Source organism: Agelaius phoeniceus, chromosome 2, assembly GCF_051311805.1.
Source record: "Agelaius phoeniceus isolate bAgePho1 chromosome 2, bAgePho1.hap1, whole genome shotgun sequence".
Lineage (NCBI taxonomy): Eukaryota > Metazoa > Chordata > Aves > Passeriformes > Icteridae > Agelaius > Agelaius phoeniceus.
Window position 1 is genome coordinate 67,834,658 of NC_135266.1, and position 17,376 is coordinate 67,852,033.

General features: G+C 34.2%; 1 protein-coding gene across 7 annotated transcripts in view; it reads right to left on the reverse strand.

Moving 5' to 3' along the window:
* The window catches only part of NBEA (neurobeachin), a 459,156-nt gene that overhangs the window by 93,787 nt on the left and 347,993 nt on the right, over window positions 1-17,376 (reverse strand). For all 7 annotated transcript variants that reach the window (XM_077173791.1, XM_077173789.1, XM_077173793.1 and 4 more), the window contains 2 exons: window positions 6,076-6,193; window positions 5,115-5,217 (listed from right to left, as the gene is read on the reverse strand). In XM_077173791.1, the coding sequence (XP_077029906.1) occupies window positions 5,115-5,217; window positions 6,076-6,193 (221 nt within the window). The remainder of the gene's footprint in view (window positions 1-5,114; window positions 5,218-6,075; window positions 6,194-17,376) is intronic.

Below are 17,376 nucleotides of genomic sequence, written 5' to 3' on the forward strand. Positions count from 1 at the left end.
GGAGTGTCTATGATCCTCATTTTCCACATATTTTTTGAAACTTACACGGCTGGATAAAGGAGAAACTACTTGCCAAGGAAGAAAAAAGCAGAAACTCTTCTATATTCAACTCTTCTATATTCAATTTGACAACATCACAATAAACAAATACCACACAGCAAGTCTTAAATTAACCATTGTATATACTGTCCCTGGTTGGTAAAACATAGGAGACTAGAGTCAGTCTAGACTAATGCATTAAAGAAAAAAATCTGCAACGGGCAGAAGCAGTCTCATTGTTCAAAACTCATTTCTAGAGAAAATACTTCTTGCCTTAAAAAAGGAGAAAGACAAGGAAATCTTTGTAAAGAAAATAAATTCATCTCCTCAGATACCTTTTTAAGAAGAAATTTAGATCTTAGAAATGTGTAAAAATAGAGAAATGTTTATACCTGTTAAGAACATCAACAATAAAAAAGACAATTCCTAACGAGTAGTCTGAATTCAATGAATTTGAAGAATGTATGTGGTAATATTTACACAGCTTATCAAGACTAAATAGGGACACCCAATGCTTCAGCTTTCAGTTGCACCCTGGGCACACTATGTGTTATTTTTAGACTCTGGAAGCTGAGTATCTTCTTAAAACTTAGTAATATACAAGGTGTCAAACTGCGCAGTGTTTACAAAAATGTGAACCACCTACTTCTAAAGATACATGCACATACTCCTGGAGATGCACTAAACTCTATTTCCAGAGAAAGGATGCATGAGTATTGGCATGTGACTGGAGTGTATCAAAGTAATTACAATTATTTGTCTAAATTGCCAGTGTGTAAGTTGTCAACATCTGCCATATTTCAACTTCCAAAACTGGGCATACAAAAATGACCATGCAAGGGTATTTACCCAAATAGCAGTGTGTTAGGTCTTGCCAGCTTGGCTAGCCTTATTTTACAATAGACTATAGGATACCAAACATAAATGCACTTTACTAGTACACATGAGGCAATGCAAAATATTTTAAAGTTGTTTCTATAATGCTTATGAAACAATTTATCTAAAGAAATATCCAAATGTAATCATACTTAATATTGCATTTCATAGAATAACAACTAATTTTACAGTACAACTCTCAAAGACATGTGTTTTCCTGTAAATTCTGAATAATGCTACATGCAAATTAATAAACATAGAAAATAAAAATACTAAAGAGATCATTAAATTTACAAAGCGTTTATGTCACAGACTTTCTGTTCCTCCCATGACAAAACAACATTTATGTATCAGCTTAGTAGCTGCTTTCAGACTTTTCACAATCTCCTAGGGAGTCTCAAAAATCTATAAACTGTCAAGTGCTGGACTTTGCATTTGAATGCCTGATTTGAGTGAACTCTACAGAAAATCAAAATATACTAAAAACATCCTTATTTACTCCTTATCTACCGTGTTTGAAAGATTCACATTTTTTCAACAGAGACTGGAAGAAATTATGCACAATAAATTGGTTCCACACCTGCTTGTTTCAGCTAACACAGGAAGACCCACTGTTTTCTGTTTTGCTAAAACCACCCAACTTTGATCAAACTATTTCTTTCTTCAATATGCCATCACCAATATGAAGATGCACAAATGAATGTGCTTCCTTTGCTTATAGAGAACCACAAAATATCTACTCAAAATGAGAACTGCAGAAGACTCTGATGTACAACAGAATGATCCAATTTTTCAATTTTTATACATTTAAATTTATTTAGAAAACAATTCAGGCCATGTTGGTGAAGGAAGGGATGTTATATATTCCATATGTGGAATATGACACACCCCCTTTCACAGTCACTTTTAATTTAGTTAGATACAATGCAATCTTATACAAAAAATATTTACGCATCTTGCACCTGCATGATGTCATGTGTAGCTCCTGTTCAGAGAAAAAAAAAAATAAAGACTTGGGAAAGTAATTTCCCAAGGAAAGGCAAAAAACTCATCAACATTCATTTTAATCAAAGTTCTAAGAAGGGTTTTATACTTTGATGGCATAAAATCTTAGTTTTTATACCTCTCTCCCTTCACAAAACTCAACCTCTGCAACCAGCTGTATTGAGATCTGGAGATCCATCACCAAGCTGCTGACACGGCAGAACTGAGCTGATGTTGAATATAGTTACTTTAACAGCCAAAATACATTTTTTTTTCAGAAAAAAAATAATTTTAATTTCTTGGTTTTATTAACTGAAGCCATTGTTTTCTCTAATGCTTTAATAGCCCACAGAATTTCAGGGGAAGGTGTCAGTATCTTTAGGGGCAAAAATACTGTATCTTTTACCAATTCTTTGATCTCAGTATGCTAGGAAACCATTGAGCAGCTCACAGCTGGTTTCTGAGCTGTGATGTTGCCCTCAATAAAAAGACATCAGTAATGTGTGTGTCCCTTCTAACACCTCAGGGGTTAGAATCATAAAAAGTAGTCTGATAATACCATGCTAAAAAAGTGGATATTATTCTACCTATGTAGAATCATATGGAGCGGCAGAAGTTAAAAGACACAGCTTTGTTTGCCCAGTTGTATCATTTGGCAAGGTCATAAGGAAACTACAATCAATGCAACATGTTTCAGAAACAGTGAAAATGCATTTATCAAAGACAGACTAATTTGATTACTAAATCAGACTGAAGTCTTCAACATGTGACTTATTTTAAGGATGTAATTACTTCTTTGTAACATTAAGGACAGGCTTGAACTCTGTTGAATCAAAGCATTAAACAAGCTGTTTCGAAAGGCAGCAGAGGCAAACTGAAGACTTGCTCTGAACAACAGGTCTGTAGAGTCTTTGGAAGTCATAATGGTTCACCTGCTTCTAATCCTTTGAGCTATTAGATCATAAATATTTCTATTTACTTCTATTTCCTTTCACCTTTCATAATTCCAGAATTTCACCAGGAAAACAGAAATACACTTAAAAGCCATGTACTGCATTAAAAGTAATTTACTTCTTTGGAATGTTTCCATCATGAGTGCAAGCCTTTATGATGTAATTAATTAAACTGTATTTACTATTAAACTGTAATTAACTCTAGGTGACATTTATCAGAGTAGTATCAGAGAGGAAATATTACTTGCAGAAATAGAACTATAGAACTTAAGCAAAACAATCAGAAAGATCTTCTTTTGTTAAGATATTTTAAGGTACAACTTAATCTGGAAAAGTGATGATAAAAAAAAGGACAATGTTTTACTCAGTATAGCAGCTCGTTTTGGTTATTCAGTATAATTTCACCTTATTTTAGTTACGCAAATAAGCCTAATTTTAAAAATTAGCATTCCAGAGCCAACATATTCACAGGAAAGAAAACTATTTTCTATCAACTAAAGATTAACTACAGAGCAGTTATAGAGCCAGATTTCCCCTCAGTTATTCCACTGCAATCCTACTGAAGACAATAAGGGTATGCAGACAGGGGAAAAAAGAAAAAGAACTATGATTATGGAGTTTTTATTATGCATAAATCATACACTGATTACACAAAAAAAAAAAAAAAAACAGAAAGAAAGAAAAATAACTTCACTACCATATGCCAGATATATTCTGAAGGCTAGCAAGCCATTTTCAATTCAATTTGAACTTTAATCAAAAAGGTATGGAAATAAGTGCATATTATATTGAAGCTGAAACTTTTCTAAATAATTATATATCAACAAACTTTTTCAGACAATTATTCACTGAATAATGCACAAAGGATATGAATTTCAAAAGTAAAAAATGTCACTGTAAATATGAAATTCTGATTGAGAAATTTGCATTTTGTTTGTGCTAGAACATGTGGCCATTTCTATTTCAGAAAAGAATGCTATTACCTTCCATTTAGAGACAGCATTTCCTTTAACTTTAGTATATGGAAGAACAATGCAAATATTAACAAGATGCGCCTTCCAAATAAATGCCCCAACTTCGCCTTGATCTCACTGAAAACTTGAGAAATTTGGCAGTTTGCCTAAAGACTTCAGCACATTCAGGAGATCAAGCCGTAGGTATCCTGAGACTCTTGGGCTCATGACAGGGAATGATGTTCATCTGGGAATGAAACAGTTCTCCAATTCTACAAATGCTTTGACACTTCAGAGTATTTCCACATTTTGCACTGGGATAAAACAAGGACAATGAGAAGTTTTAGTTTGTAGGAAATGACTTAGAGAGAGACACATCCCAGACACTACACTGATGATTAAGTCATTGGCTTTTTGGCCAAATCAAGCCAAATGGGGGTCTGAGCCCAAAGCACCATATTTTGTTAATATCATGCTGTTTCCTTGCTCCCTCATACTTCTTTATTTCTGTCTCATTTTGACCAGAAGTTAATCCTGAACTGAAAAACAAACAAAAAATGTCCCCACTCTAACACAGTGAAGTACACATGAAGATCATCTCACCTCTCCCTGAAACAGGAATACTTTTATAATATATAAGATCTGACAATTTGCAGCCTTATTTCTGGCCATAGGCTGATTTGATGTTGATGTTGATGTGGGAATAAAAACTGTAGTTGTCCATAGTATGTGAAAATCTCTAAAACTCAACCTTTATTGTTCTTTCAAAAATATATATGCTCCTCAATTTTGGAAAGAAAAGAAGAAGAATGCACTATACTAATGAAAGGAAGAAATTTGAAAATTGCAAAATAGCCACTATGCTGATAAGAAATGAAGTAAAATCCCACACATTCATATATATAAAATAATTTACATTCAGCAAACACAAAAACTAGTCAAGTTCAGTTTCACATCCTGCATAAAAATCACAGCAAGGATGAACATTTGATTATACATTTTTAAAACCAGACTTTGAAGAGATAAGGTGTAAGTATTTTCAATGGAAGGTGCTTATTTCCTGTAATTGAAAAGGAAAACATCTAATTATCTAATTTACTTCTTTTACTTTTTTATCTCTTACTTCTTTTACTTCTATTCCATATACTAACAGGCCATATAGTAAGTAAAGTGTAATGTTTCTCATACTAACCTTAAGAAAAAGAAAATCTAGAGTTGACAGGAATAATGTTTTAGCACTGATATTTAAAAAATACCAACTGTATAATACAACAAACACAAAATATAAAAACTATGTTAATTAAATTACCTGGCTTGTGGCAAACCATAGCTGGTTCCTACTCCAACACGTGGTAAGCTGTACACAACTTTTTTCACTGTTGCTTGGTCAGGAAAATTAAACATAACAGAAGCTAAATGAAGAAAGGAAAATATGTACCAGTAAAACATTTGCAGCAGTCTGTTTCTTCACCTGCATGTAGTTTTAAAATGCTCAGGTTTTTATTTGGGGAGAGAAGTCAGTTCCACTTTTATCCTCCTGGGGATCCAAGGTACAACAGAAATTCCTGACATTTTTCACACCTATGTATAATTAGCTGGCTAACATTTTAGCATTAAGTCTCCCATTTTGCAGAAGACCTGAGTGTTGCTTACTTCAGAGGAACAACACTTTACTATTAACCCATAAAATCTCTTATCAGGCTGAGAAGCTGTTCATTAGCTGGCATGGCATTTGCTCTTCTAACTAGTGTCTTAAAACAGCCAGGAATAAGGAATTGTTCTCCAGCTGAAATCAAAATTTACATCAGAGATCCTGAAGGTAAAAGACCACTACACACCTCACCAGCCAGTGAACTGTGATTCAGAGTAGCAAATACAGAAAACCGAGTAGATCCATTTATTGCTCTGGTACTTTTTAACTTTAATTCCTTTTATAATTAGGGAAAGAAATATCCTTTTATATGTTCCACTAAAATATTTACAGACAATTGAGGAGAAGGGTGAGACAATTGAAAAAGCAAATTTCCTATCCAACATCAAAAGAATTTACCAATTGCAATGATCTGGTTCTGTAAATAAATCTCACTGCTGGACAGGAAGCAGTGAGATTGATTTTAATAAAATTTGCACTGAGCACATATGAGAGGAAGCATTATAGAACGGACATAAGCACTTTATCAAAGGAAGCACAGAATTTTCCTTTTAAGATAAATAAAACACAAAATAACCACTAGCACAATTTTATGCAACAAATATAAATTTTGACCTACTTCTGTTTGCCATAAACACTTCCAAAGCTGTGTTCTGGAGAAGATAACGTCTTGAAAAAACAGCTCGAATCTCGCTGAACATCCATTTTCCATGAAGGCCTTCAGTATAGGCAAGGACCTGTAAAGAAAGTCAAGGTGAGAGTTATTAGCAGGGATTTGTTGATAAAATATTATATAAGAACAGAGGAAATTTTACCCACCAATCAAGTTCATTGTGTCCCATTAACACTTAAAACCAGTGACTTAAAATGAACTTAAATGTTTTTAAGAAATGCAAAAAAAGGAGTACCTGCTGTTAGAAGAATATCAGTAATTACTGTAACCTGATACTCCTAAGATCTATTTCTCATATGTCTCATCAAATTAATTTCCTCAAAAGCGCCAAAACCTCAAACTCTACAAACAAGTACATGGAAACAGACATACTTGAAATTATGCTTATCTTCTTCCAACAGTGTGCATGACACAGTTGTCAGTTATCTATCAGATACCAGATTTACTTCTGAGGCTGCCTTGTGCAAAGAACAACCAAAGAACATCCACTTCAGGGTCATAAATTACAAGTCCTTCGATTCTATTAATAAGTATGAAAATTAGCAAAACCAGTATGTCACCATAATAATTTTTCTGAAGTTAGGTACATCAGATATTCCAAACCATGGACAAAATTTAACAGTTTTAATTTTGCATTTTAAACTTAATGTGAAAATATTTTAAAATAAAATAGTTTAAAATTAGCACTGCTTTTCCTGTTTTAAATTTTCTCAACTAAGTGCATTAATATAAGACTAGATATTAATATCAAATAATATTTTGTCACTTTTCTTTCAGTGTTTTGGATGTTCAAAAAATAGACAAAAATAGACAAAAATAGACAAAAAATAGACAAAAAAGACACAATTTAATTATATGTCATTTTTATTAACTTGTATCATGCATTGTAGAACAATTCTTTTCCAATCATTTTCATCAGCTGGCAGGCTGCCTTCAGCCCTGCACCTCTGCTCAGGTGGGCTCTGCTATGGCACTCCTAGGAGGAGTCACTTGCTTGGGATGGGGATCCTCACCACACCCATCTGCATTTCCCAGTCTCTGCAGAGACCTGGGCTGCAGGCACTGAGAGAACTGCAGCCTCAGTGAAACAAAGAAATATCGTGAACACCTTCCCTAAAGGAACATTTCAGACTGAAGAGACTGAATTTCTCTGCTCTCCATCAGGTACACAAAAGCTGTCATACACCAGCTCTCAGAGCTTTACTCACTCATCTGAGGTCTTTACTTTCCCTAATCATGACCTCCCCCAGCTTCTGAACAGGAAAATGTTAGGGAGACCATATGCTGCTGCTGTCAGTGATCCTTCATGCTTGAGGAAATGGGAATTGTATTTCTTCAATCTTTTCACTGACGCGGCTTCAAGTTAGTAACACGTCTCAATATATGAAAAAGCTAATTTCAGTTTGTGAACTTGGTGTACAGCCTTTTTCTCATAACCACGATGAGTCTATTTCAGAGAGGATGTTAATAACAGAAACAACAAAAAAGTGATTCAGCGCATGGAAAGGCATTCAGAGTTAGTTCTGTCCTCGATAGAGACCAGTTAGAAGAACACAGCGTTCCCCCTGTACTGTTTACATGAGGGTAAGCTACAGACAGAACTCTTAGACCAACATTGCAGCTGATGACACTGTTTCATTCACCTCGGCTTTCCACACCAGTTAAACACATCTTGGAAGAAGGGAAGGAGCTTGATCCTTTGGAGGTCACCCAGACATGTGCAAAAGACTATGGACTCCCTCTATTCAGTCACAGGTCAGCTGTGGAATGCTACCTCATACACTAAACTGTTGCAATGGTTAAAAATCTGCACCTTATTTTTCCTTTGAACTCTGATAGATCTAGTGACACTTTTGTCTGTGAGCTTTCTAGTATCAGGTAACTTTTCCTTGTGTTGGTAATTACAGACTGGATCCACTTACTGCTTAGCCTTCTCTTTGATAAGCTAAATAAACAAAGTTTTCCTTGATTTTCTTTCATTGAGATCAGATGCTAGGATTACACTGGTATGATGTATGTGAAATTCAGGTGGATAAGAACAATAACTGAAGATTGAAGCACTCTCCTTCTTTGAATGTATTCTGCTGCTATCTGATACATAATTTTTGAAAATATGCAGGTTTTTAAATTAAAGAGAAGAAAGTCTGACGAAACCACTCACATTTAAAAAGCTAAAATATGAGAACAGTCTCTCAGAGGGAGGAGTTTGACATATATGTAGATGCAACCAGATCTACAGCAGCCAGCAAATTTTCCAAAAAATTAGCTCCTTGACAAAGCATCATACATCAGGAAACCACTTTTTGTATCAAAAATGTTTCTAGTTGTTTTTTTTTTTTTTGTAAAGAGAAATATTTCTATTAACTATATTCTATATATTAACATATTAGAGGATTCACAATAATACATTTATGATGTATTGATATATACCACAACATAGTTATTATAAGTCAACACTAAAAGTACACTGTATATCAATCATGCACTGCTTGGCTTTTACTTCCTCCTCTTTTTTAATTAAGTATAAAGCAATTGCAACTACACAGAGATACATTCAACCCACTATTAAATGAATGACACATGATAGCACTCCAGTAAAACAGTAGAATGGAATAGGAAATCAAAGGAAATAAAGGAGTCTGTAATTCAATTAATGCCCTCAATTACACTCTTCTTAACTGTCTATTAGTCCTACAAATATCAGATTATCTTGCCATTATCAAATTATCTGAATTATTTCAGTATTTCTGTTGTAACGTTTTCCTGTCCAAGATATACTACCCATTTTTGCCATTCTCCATAACATTGATCTTACACCATTTTCTTGTGATGCATTAAACCTCCCATTATTAGATATCTACAATTTACAGCAGATATTACTGACATTGTAGCAGGATTATTTCTTATTGCTGTTATATCAGCCAATTCAAAGTAATTTTATTTCTCTGAATTTGAACCCTTGTAAAGGTTTATATACCTTTTTCTTTCTTCCAGAATGATTTTTAGCTTTGCATTTTCTCATAGGACATGAATGAAATCCTATCTATTTTACATATTTTACATACTTTATGTATTATATCTTTGAGTATTCATAAAAACATTGTTCATAAAACCATTTTGCTATGCTAATACACAGAAATTATGTTACTAAGTTATCTGAAAATAAAATTTCCATGAGTTCCAAGACTTGGTTGTTTATACTTAAAGTCAGTACTCCTTATTTTGATAGTTTTATGAGTTTTCCTCCTAAAAACATTCGTTAAGGCTTCCTGCCTAGGAATGTTTTAATAGTTGAAAAATCATGAGTAAGCCCAGCATTCTAGATACATCTTAGATAAGCTGTTTTTATTAAAATAAAAACAACCAGCCAATATCCACATTTGAGCTAAGCACACTTTTCAAGTTTAGTATCAGCTGCAGCTGTTTGGAGTAAAACTCATTTCTCCTTGTAAAACCTTTTCACTTAGGAATTTGTGTATGTTTTAAAGATACCAATTCGCTAGAATTGATTGCAGCAAGATTGAAGCTCTCACCTAACAACGGAATGAGAAGTCTCTAAAACTCAAGATTCTCTTATATGGAAATACATCTGTTGGTGACTCTTATTTAGATTAGGTTAGTAAAGCAACCTGGGATGCAGATGGAAAATTCTAGAGAAGAGAAACAGAACCATTACCCAAGTGCTTTCCTATTTGGATCAGATATGAAGGCTCCATTATTTTAATTTTATTTCTGATGTAATCAAGATCTTTTTTTCCCATTCAATTAAGTCAATGCATTTTTAATCATAAACATTATTCAGCAGATATTCAATTATTGATAATGAATTGTTAATTAACAGCTGGAATTCTGCACTAACCAGAGGACCTGAAATAGTAGTGTCCATTTTGCTTGAATCCCTGGTATATTATCTCCACAGAAGGAACACTTAAGTACTGAGGCTCATTTTTGCTGCTTTATACTGTTTTTTGGTATCTCATATCACCAGACACAGCATGCAAAAGGATATTCTGGCCCTTTTCTTCTGATTATCTTCTCTGGAATTGAAGTAATCACAAAATCAGGTGCTATAAAGAAATCAAGGAAAACAGCCTGTACAATCCTATTTATTCTCAGTCACTAACTTTTAGTAAGAAGGATCACTTTTGCTGTCTGTTGCAAAGAATTTTTACATATTTCCTTCTTTTAAAATAGCTCTTTAGGTTAATTCATTAATGACTGTATATGAATTGAATCCACTGTTTTCAGTGAAAGTTCATCATTTGTCTTTTGAAACCACATTACTAATTCAGGATATTTCAATTCTAACCTGATTTCTCAATGAAAGTGTTGATTGATACTTGTAACATTTTTCAAGCTTTGTTTATAAATGCGTCTATCATTAACATGTAATATATTTGTCTTTTTGTGGGTTTGTTTGATGAGCAGTGAAAAAAACATGAAAAAACTTCTCCTAATATCTATTTGGAATTTCCCTTGTCTTAGCTTAAGGACATTTCCTCTGGTCCTCTTCCTGCAGGCATGGTAGAAAAGACTGACCCACACCTCACTGCACCCTCCTTTCAGGGAATTGAAGAGAGTGGTGAAGTGCCCCCTGAGCCTCCTTTTCTCCAGGCTAAACACCCCCAGCTCCCTCAGCTGTTTCCCACAGGAAATGTTTTCTGGTCCTTTCACAAGCCCTGGTACCCTTCTCTGAGCACACTCCATGGTGGAGAAAACATGGAGAACTTCCCACAGAAACAAATTAGAGTGTTTGGTCATTTCATCAGAGTGCCATCTATAGCCAGCCACAGAAGTGTGGTTATGTACCTGGCCCATGTACAAAATAGGCATTTAGAAAATAGCTTGGCATCACTGTATGCTTTTAGAGGTCAGAAATGCATGGAATTGATTACCGAAAATCATTCCATCCTGTCAGAGGTTTGGATTTCCCTTTTTCAAATGTTGTCTGGCATTGCAATTTGCAGTAAGGAAAATGTGAATTTCTGAATGCAGGTCCTCTTGGGTTAAGACATATGGCTCCTATGAACACACAGCAAACTTTCTTCTCCAGAACAATTTAACAAGACAGAGTTAACCATAGGTATATGGCAGACTGCATGATTGCTTCATGTACTCTAAATACAGATTGAGATGACAGATATTGATGGCATGGAATTCCACTCCAAGGGTTTATGAAATACCACATTGAGTAAGCATTTTATAATTTCAAAATGTCTGATGAATTACTGAGTATGATCAACTTTTAGATTTAGCAGGAAAAATAAGTGTACACTACAACAAGGGATATATCATGTCAAGATAGATAAGTGTAAAAAGAAGTTATATTTATTAAGAAAATTCAAAATCAGGTAAGTTCAAATAATGAAATGCCTCGTATTTTGCTTTTCTAAAACGGGAATCAGAGAATGCAAATAGAAAGGACAATTCAAATGACTTTAATATCCTAGTGTTTCATTGACTTCTTACTAGCTTTTTGTACACTTAGATTACTTTAGGAACAACTTTTTGGCCTAAATTCCCATAATCATATTAAATACTTCTAAAATCTCACCAAAATACTGTTATCATTTTTTCTTTGCACATTGTGGTCCAGTAAAATGTTCTCACTTTCTCTCTACATCAAGTTCTCTTTTCCTCTTCTTTATAGCATGCTTCTGTGTAAAATGTTTCTTTATTTGTAAGCCTTAAAAGCTTTCCTCCAAGTAGCTCTTGTAATGTTATGCTGTACAGGATGAGCTGAGTATTATGTGCCATTATAATTTTTCAACTCAGATCAGTTTTAAAATCTTTTCTAGGACTTTTTTTAAAAATAAATATTGGCACTCCTGTTTCATTTTTCTCCTCCTCTTCAGGGATCTAAAAAATGCAGATATTATTTTTGTGGTTTTGGACTTTATTTCCTTGCCAAATATTCTCAGCTTATACTTCTACTTCCAATGTTTTTTTAAGCTTTCAAGAGGCCCCTTGTCTCGAAACATGAGGTTCTGTTCATCCAAACCTTTTCTAAATTTGATTTCTCTGGTCAGCATACCCACTTTGTTATCCATTAAAACAATGCCCACTCAGCTTAAAGCAACAGATACTCTTATTCCCACATTCATTTGCAATCATCTGAAAAATTATTTGAAGTTGGTCCACTTGAAGGCCATTTTCCTCTTTTCATAAGCAAAATGGCTTTGCACATTATGATTTTGTGTTTTAGGCAAGGAATGGAAAGGATATTGGGATTTTTTTAAGGAGTAGTTCCAACAAAGTAATTAGAGCAAAAAACCAAACCCTAGTCCAATATTTATGTATTCTAAATGGACCATTTCTAATACTGCATTTGTGCAACACCACTGCATAGTTTTAAATATAAGTGCAAACAAAATTCTGAATAATAATTATTTTATCATTAATTTTGATCTCTGTGCCTTTGCAGTTTTCTTTCTGTGCAAAATAAAAACAGATTGTCAATTTAGGCAACTCCTGAAATGCCAGCTGTAGACTGACATTCTTGGGAAGAACGGCATCAGGAAGAGGTAGAAGATTTAGATATTATTGCCTTAGAAAAGGTAGGCAGAGGCCTTTTTTAGGCTCTACTTTCAAACATATTCAGCAATTATTGTTTTAAGCAGAGGCTTCACTGATTTAAGAATTTTAAAACCACGAATAAAGCCGATGGTACTAGCTGGGACCATCACCATCATGTGGAGAAGTAGAAGGCAATTATATTCTAGTGCCACATAAAGCCATATAGAGCACAGCCCAACTCCAAACACAGAGGCTGAAGAAACAAATAATGGGGCAAAATCTCACAAGTAGTTCTGGTAGCCACAGGATTGAAGCAGATTGTGTTACCTCACAAAGCTTAAAATGACTTTTTGTGTTGACTTTGGCAACAATGGGATGTCAAACTCAAATCTAGTGAGAAATGTTAACAGAACTATGTTTCCATTCTCACTCTACATTTCGTGCTCAAAGATAATCCAGACCGGGGAGTGGTGATCTCAGACTCAAATTGCTCTAAGCAATCCTGCCCCAGCAGTGAAATGCAATCAAATCAATTCAATTAGAACCACACAAATTACAGTTTAGTGGGCATGCCAAAAAAGACATAAAATTGCTATGATCTGAGCAAAACCAGACTTTTTTTTAAGGAATAAAAACAGAGAGCTTCTTTTTCTCTTATATGGTCCATTCTCCTCAACAAAAGTAAGGCAACTGAAAGAAAGGACTTTTAATACCCAAAAATTCAGGGGGAACACAGTGTTACGAAATGCTTGTAAGTTGAAACCAAAGCAGGATATTTATTCAATAAATAGTTCTTTGACAAAAAATGCAGCTTTATTAAACTTGTATTATTGGTGTATTTCACAGAATTTGTAAGAGCTTTAGCTGACAAAAGATGCAGCAGAAGCAAAAAACCCATAGAAATAACTTGAGGAATAAAGGATGTATGGTATCCCTAAACACATGATGTGTTCTTTCCCAAGAATAAAGCCATCATAAAATTCTCTGCCTGTTTTGATTCATTGTTGATTTTCCCCAGAACTTGCATATATTTATTGAAAAGTGTAATGCAATAAAAAAAAATGCATAAATACTCAAATGTACCATTTCACAAATTCTTAACATTATAACAACTGAAGGCATTATAACTGGTCTTAGGAAATGTACAAATGTTGGGTTTTGTTAAACATTACCCACATCCTACCAAATGAAGGTAGAAAGACAGTTGCATATCCCTCTTTTTATAGACATGAACTTAATGTCATACAGGAGATATGTGGAAGTATCTTGTGTTTTAACAGCTTCACATCTGATTTATTCAGTCTAGAATGCACATGATTTAAGATCTATAAAAGTCAATAGAATACAATTTTTTTCTACTACTGGGCTTAATTTTTTTATGTTCCTAATATCTCTTCCTATATAAGATTGACCAAAAGCCAATAATATTTTGTTTTCCACTTCATATACAAAAGCTTTTTCATTAGTCCCAATATCTAGGAATATAATCGGAGCACATTCTACTCCTGAAATTTTAGCAAGAGATTTAAGATTAATTTTTATATGCAAAAAAGAAATATATTACTTTTTCAGTGATATATATTGTACATCTACAACATCCTCATCATCCCCAAAATTTCTGCAATACAGTTTGTAACAGTCAAGCAGAATTCTCAAGAAATTCAAAATTCTACAACTCAAAGAATCACAGAATCAGTCAGGTTGGAAGGGACCATAGTGGGTCTGGTCCAGCCTGGGTCATCCCAAAGCACATGGCCCCCAGGATTGTATCTGGACACAGCTGTGCCATAAAGGGTTGGGTATGGAGTACCAGTGACTCCTGGAAATCAGTTTGCTTGGAGTCTGAATTTAGAGTAGATTCAGAGCTACTTTATATTATGTCAACTTCTAAGGCCCCCAAAGTACAATTATGCAGCCTGTGAATAATGGTGAACATACATCAAAGTATCTTCCTCATCATAATATACTGCAATACCAACTGATCCTTTATGTATCCAACTAAAAAGTGCTTAAGATGAGTTTGTTTTGCACTTCTGGAAAAGACAAGAAATTATAGCACTGGGAAAAAGCTAATCCATAGCAAACAAAATTCTGCTGTACTTTTCATTATTATATACAGAATGTTAACTAATATTACTAAGTCTATGCAAGGAAAGAATAGCAAAGTTTCTTCTGAGAATTTTAACTTGGAGTGTTTGCAAACTGCCTGCAGTTACTCAATACTAATTCAATTAGTTTACACTTTATACTTATTTTGCTTTACTATTACAGAAGAAGTATTTATGTATTCCATACTTGCTTTAGAGAACATATTTTTATCGGATACCATAACTAAGCACTGGTAAAGAACTCCACAGAATACTTAAAAACTAAAATATCGACGTGCTTCAAATGTAAGCTGTGTATATAAACTCCATAAATGATTTTTTATATTTATTTCAATAATTGGAGCCAGATTTACACTTTAATTTTGTATGTGCATTCTGTATATTCTATGTCTCCTTTCCCATACCTAACCATCAACTTTTTTAATTTCAACAATTTAAATGTCAAATTTATAGATAATTAAAATATTTCATGACAAAAAATCGTCATGAAAACTAGGAAGAATATTAAAAATAACTACTCAGCTGGCTACTAAAAGTGGATTCTGGGGAACACATTTAGCCTTCAAACGTCTGCACAAAGCAGATCTGATATACAGTTCCCTCCTCTTTGGATTTCTAGCCAAGTGGAATGCAAACCTGCATGTCATAAATTTGGGCATACTCACAGGCTTTCCTGTGGTGAACTCCAGGTTCCCAGTATGAAATTACTGCAACACCTGTCAGCATGTAGAGGTGCTTTGTATGAATGTGCCTCAGTTTTTATCCACTAGAAGCTGCTCCGACACAGAAGGTATTTAAATTTTATGGACTTCTGGGTACTATGCAACTATGAAAAAGTGAGCCAATCACAGTCAAATTAATTGAGGCTATATGAGGATCTCATATAGCCTCAATTAATTGCTTCTTAACTTTTATAAAAATAATAAAATGAGATTCAACTCAAGCTTCAGAAAGAGATTAGATATTTCCATTTTTTTAATTGGTTACAACTGCCAACTATTGAAATTTTCCTATTGAACTAGATTCTTCCCTTTTTTTTTCTTTCCTGTGGGCAACAGGCTAATAACTTTAGAAGAAAATAAACACTATCAACTCGTATAGACAGAATACTGCCTGTATTGTGATTGGTTCTATTTCTACTGCCATTAAGTCTGGATTTAATGCATATCACATTTCTTTTAAAGAATACAAGGACCCTATGAAATAATCTATCTTTAATAGACTCAATGTCCCAAGATGCATCCTTTCCTTGCAACTGAGTATGCCAAATGCCACTGTTTGAAGCAGAAGCTGAGAGTACTGACATTGTCCAGGAAGTGATCTCAGCATCTCACCAATTTGCTTCATTTTCACTGAAAGCCAAGGAAGTCAGATATAAAGAGAAATTAAAAAAAAAAAATAGAGTCCAGGGAAGGGTGAATTCAAAGCCAGGAAAATTAGTCATGTAAAAAAGTGTCTTAGCTCTCGAACATGAAATGCTGTCTGATGTAAATTAATATATTGGAAAATACACAGTGATCCTCAGTTTTAACATACTATTATGAATTTCCTTCTTCTTGGAGTTTTTTAATATGTATATACATTTGTAAGAGAAAAATAAAATGGTACAGAAGGATTGTAACAGTTTAATTAAATGAAGCAAGCATTTTAATTTAACAGTTCAGAAGTTTACAGTCACCTTCTAATCCCCTCACTGTGAAAAAAAAAAGTCTGAAAATTGTTATTCTAACTGTTATATGACTCTTTTTGCCTGTTACACATAAAACAAATCATACAACCACCACAAAAAAAACTCAGACAGTGGACACAAAGCCAGCTATAGAAGGGCCATCATTTTCTCAGTCAGAGAATCTACAATGAAATATTTTCTTTTCTTTATTTACATTAAAGGGAATTAATGATGAAACCAAGCTAAAATAAGTCCCCACTCAACTCTGTAGTATAATGATGAGTTACTCTTAGAGAGAACTCTTAGAGAGCAGTCTTAGAGAGAAAATCCAACACATGCCATTTGACTGTTGCAAAATAATCCCCACTCCGCTTTGACTTCTTTCTATGAACTGTAATACAAGGTCCAATAGACAGCCTCAGATGCATCTCAGGTCCAGTACATGCTTTTCAAACTTAATCAAGGGAATATATAAATGTATATAAAAAGATGAAAGTGTCTTTGCCTTTATATGTACTGAAGAAAAAAAAAAAAAACCTAGGGGGAAAAAAGTGAGATCTTTCATAGGGGAAGGTTAAGTCTGATGCTAATGCTTATTTAAAATGGTGACAGTCTGAAGTAGTGAAGCCTTGCTGGGCTGCTTTAATTTCTCCCTGGAATAGCTCTCTCCCAACCTTCGGCAGCACATCAAAGTCTCTGGAGCTCAATTAAAATTGGATTATATTGAAATGCTCTATCTATGGAACTGTGTGCTCACTAACACTTTTCTTTCAGTAATACTCCAGATGACAGTTGCCCATCCCAATTTAAACAGTTGTCATAGAGACCATGAACTAAAGCAGCAGTAACTAACAATACAAAGGAAAGGTAAGTTGTAGGATTTCTGTGAATGAAGGGCTTGGTTTGCAACCACAGTGCTCACACTGCAAGCAGCTAAATGCAAAAAAACCCATA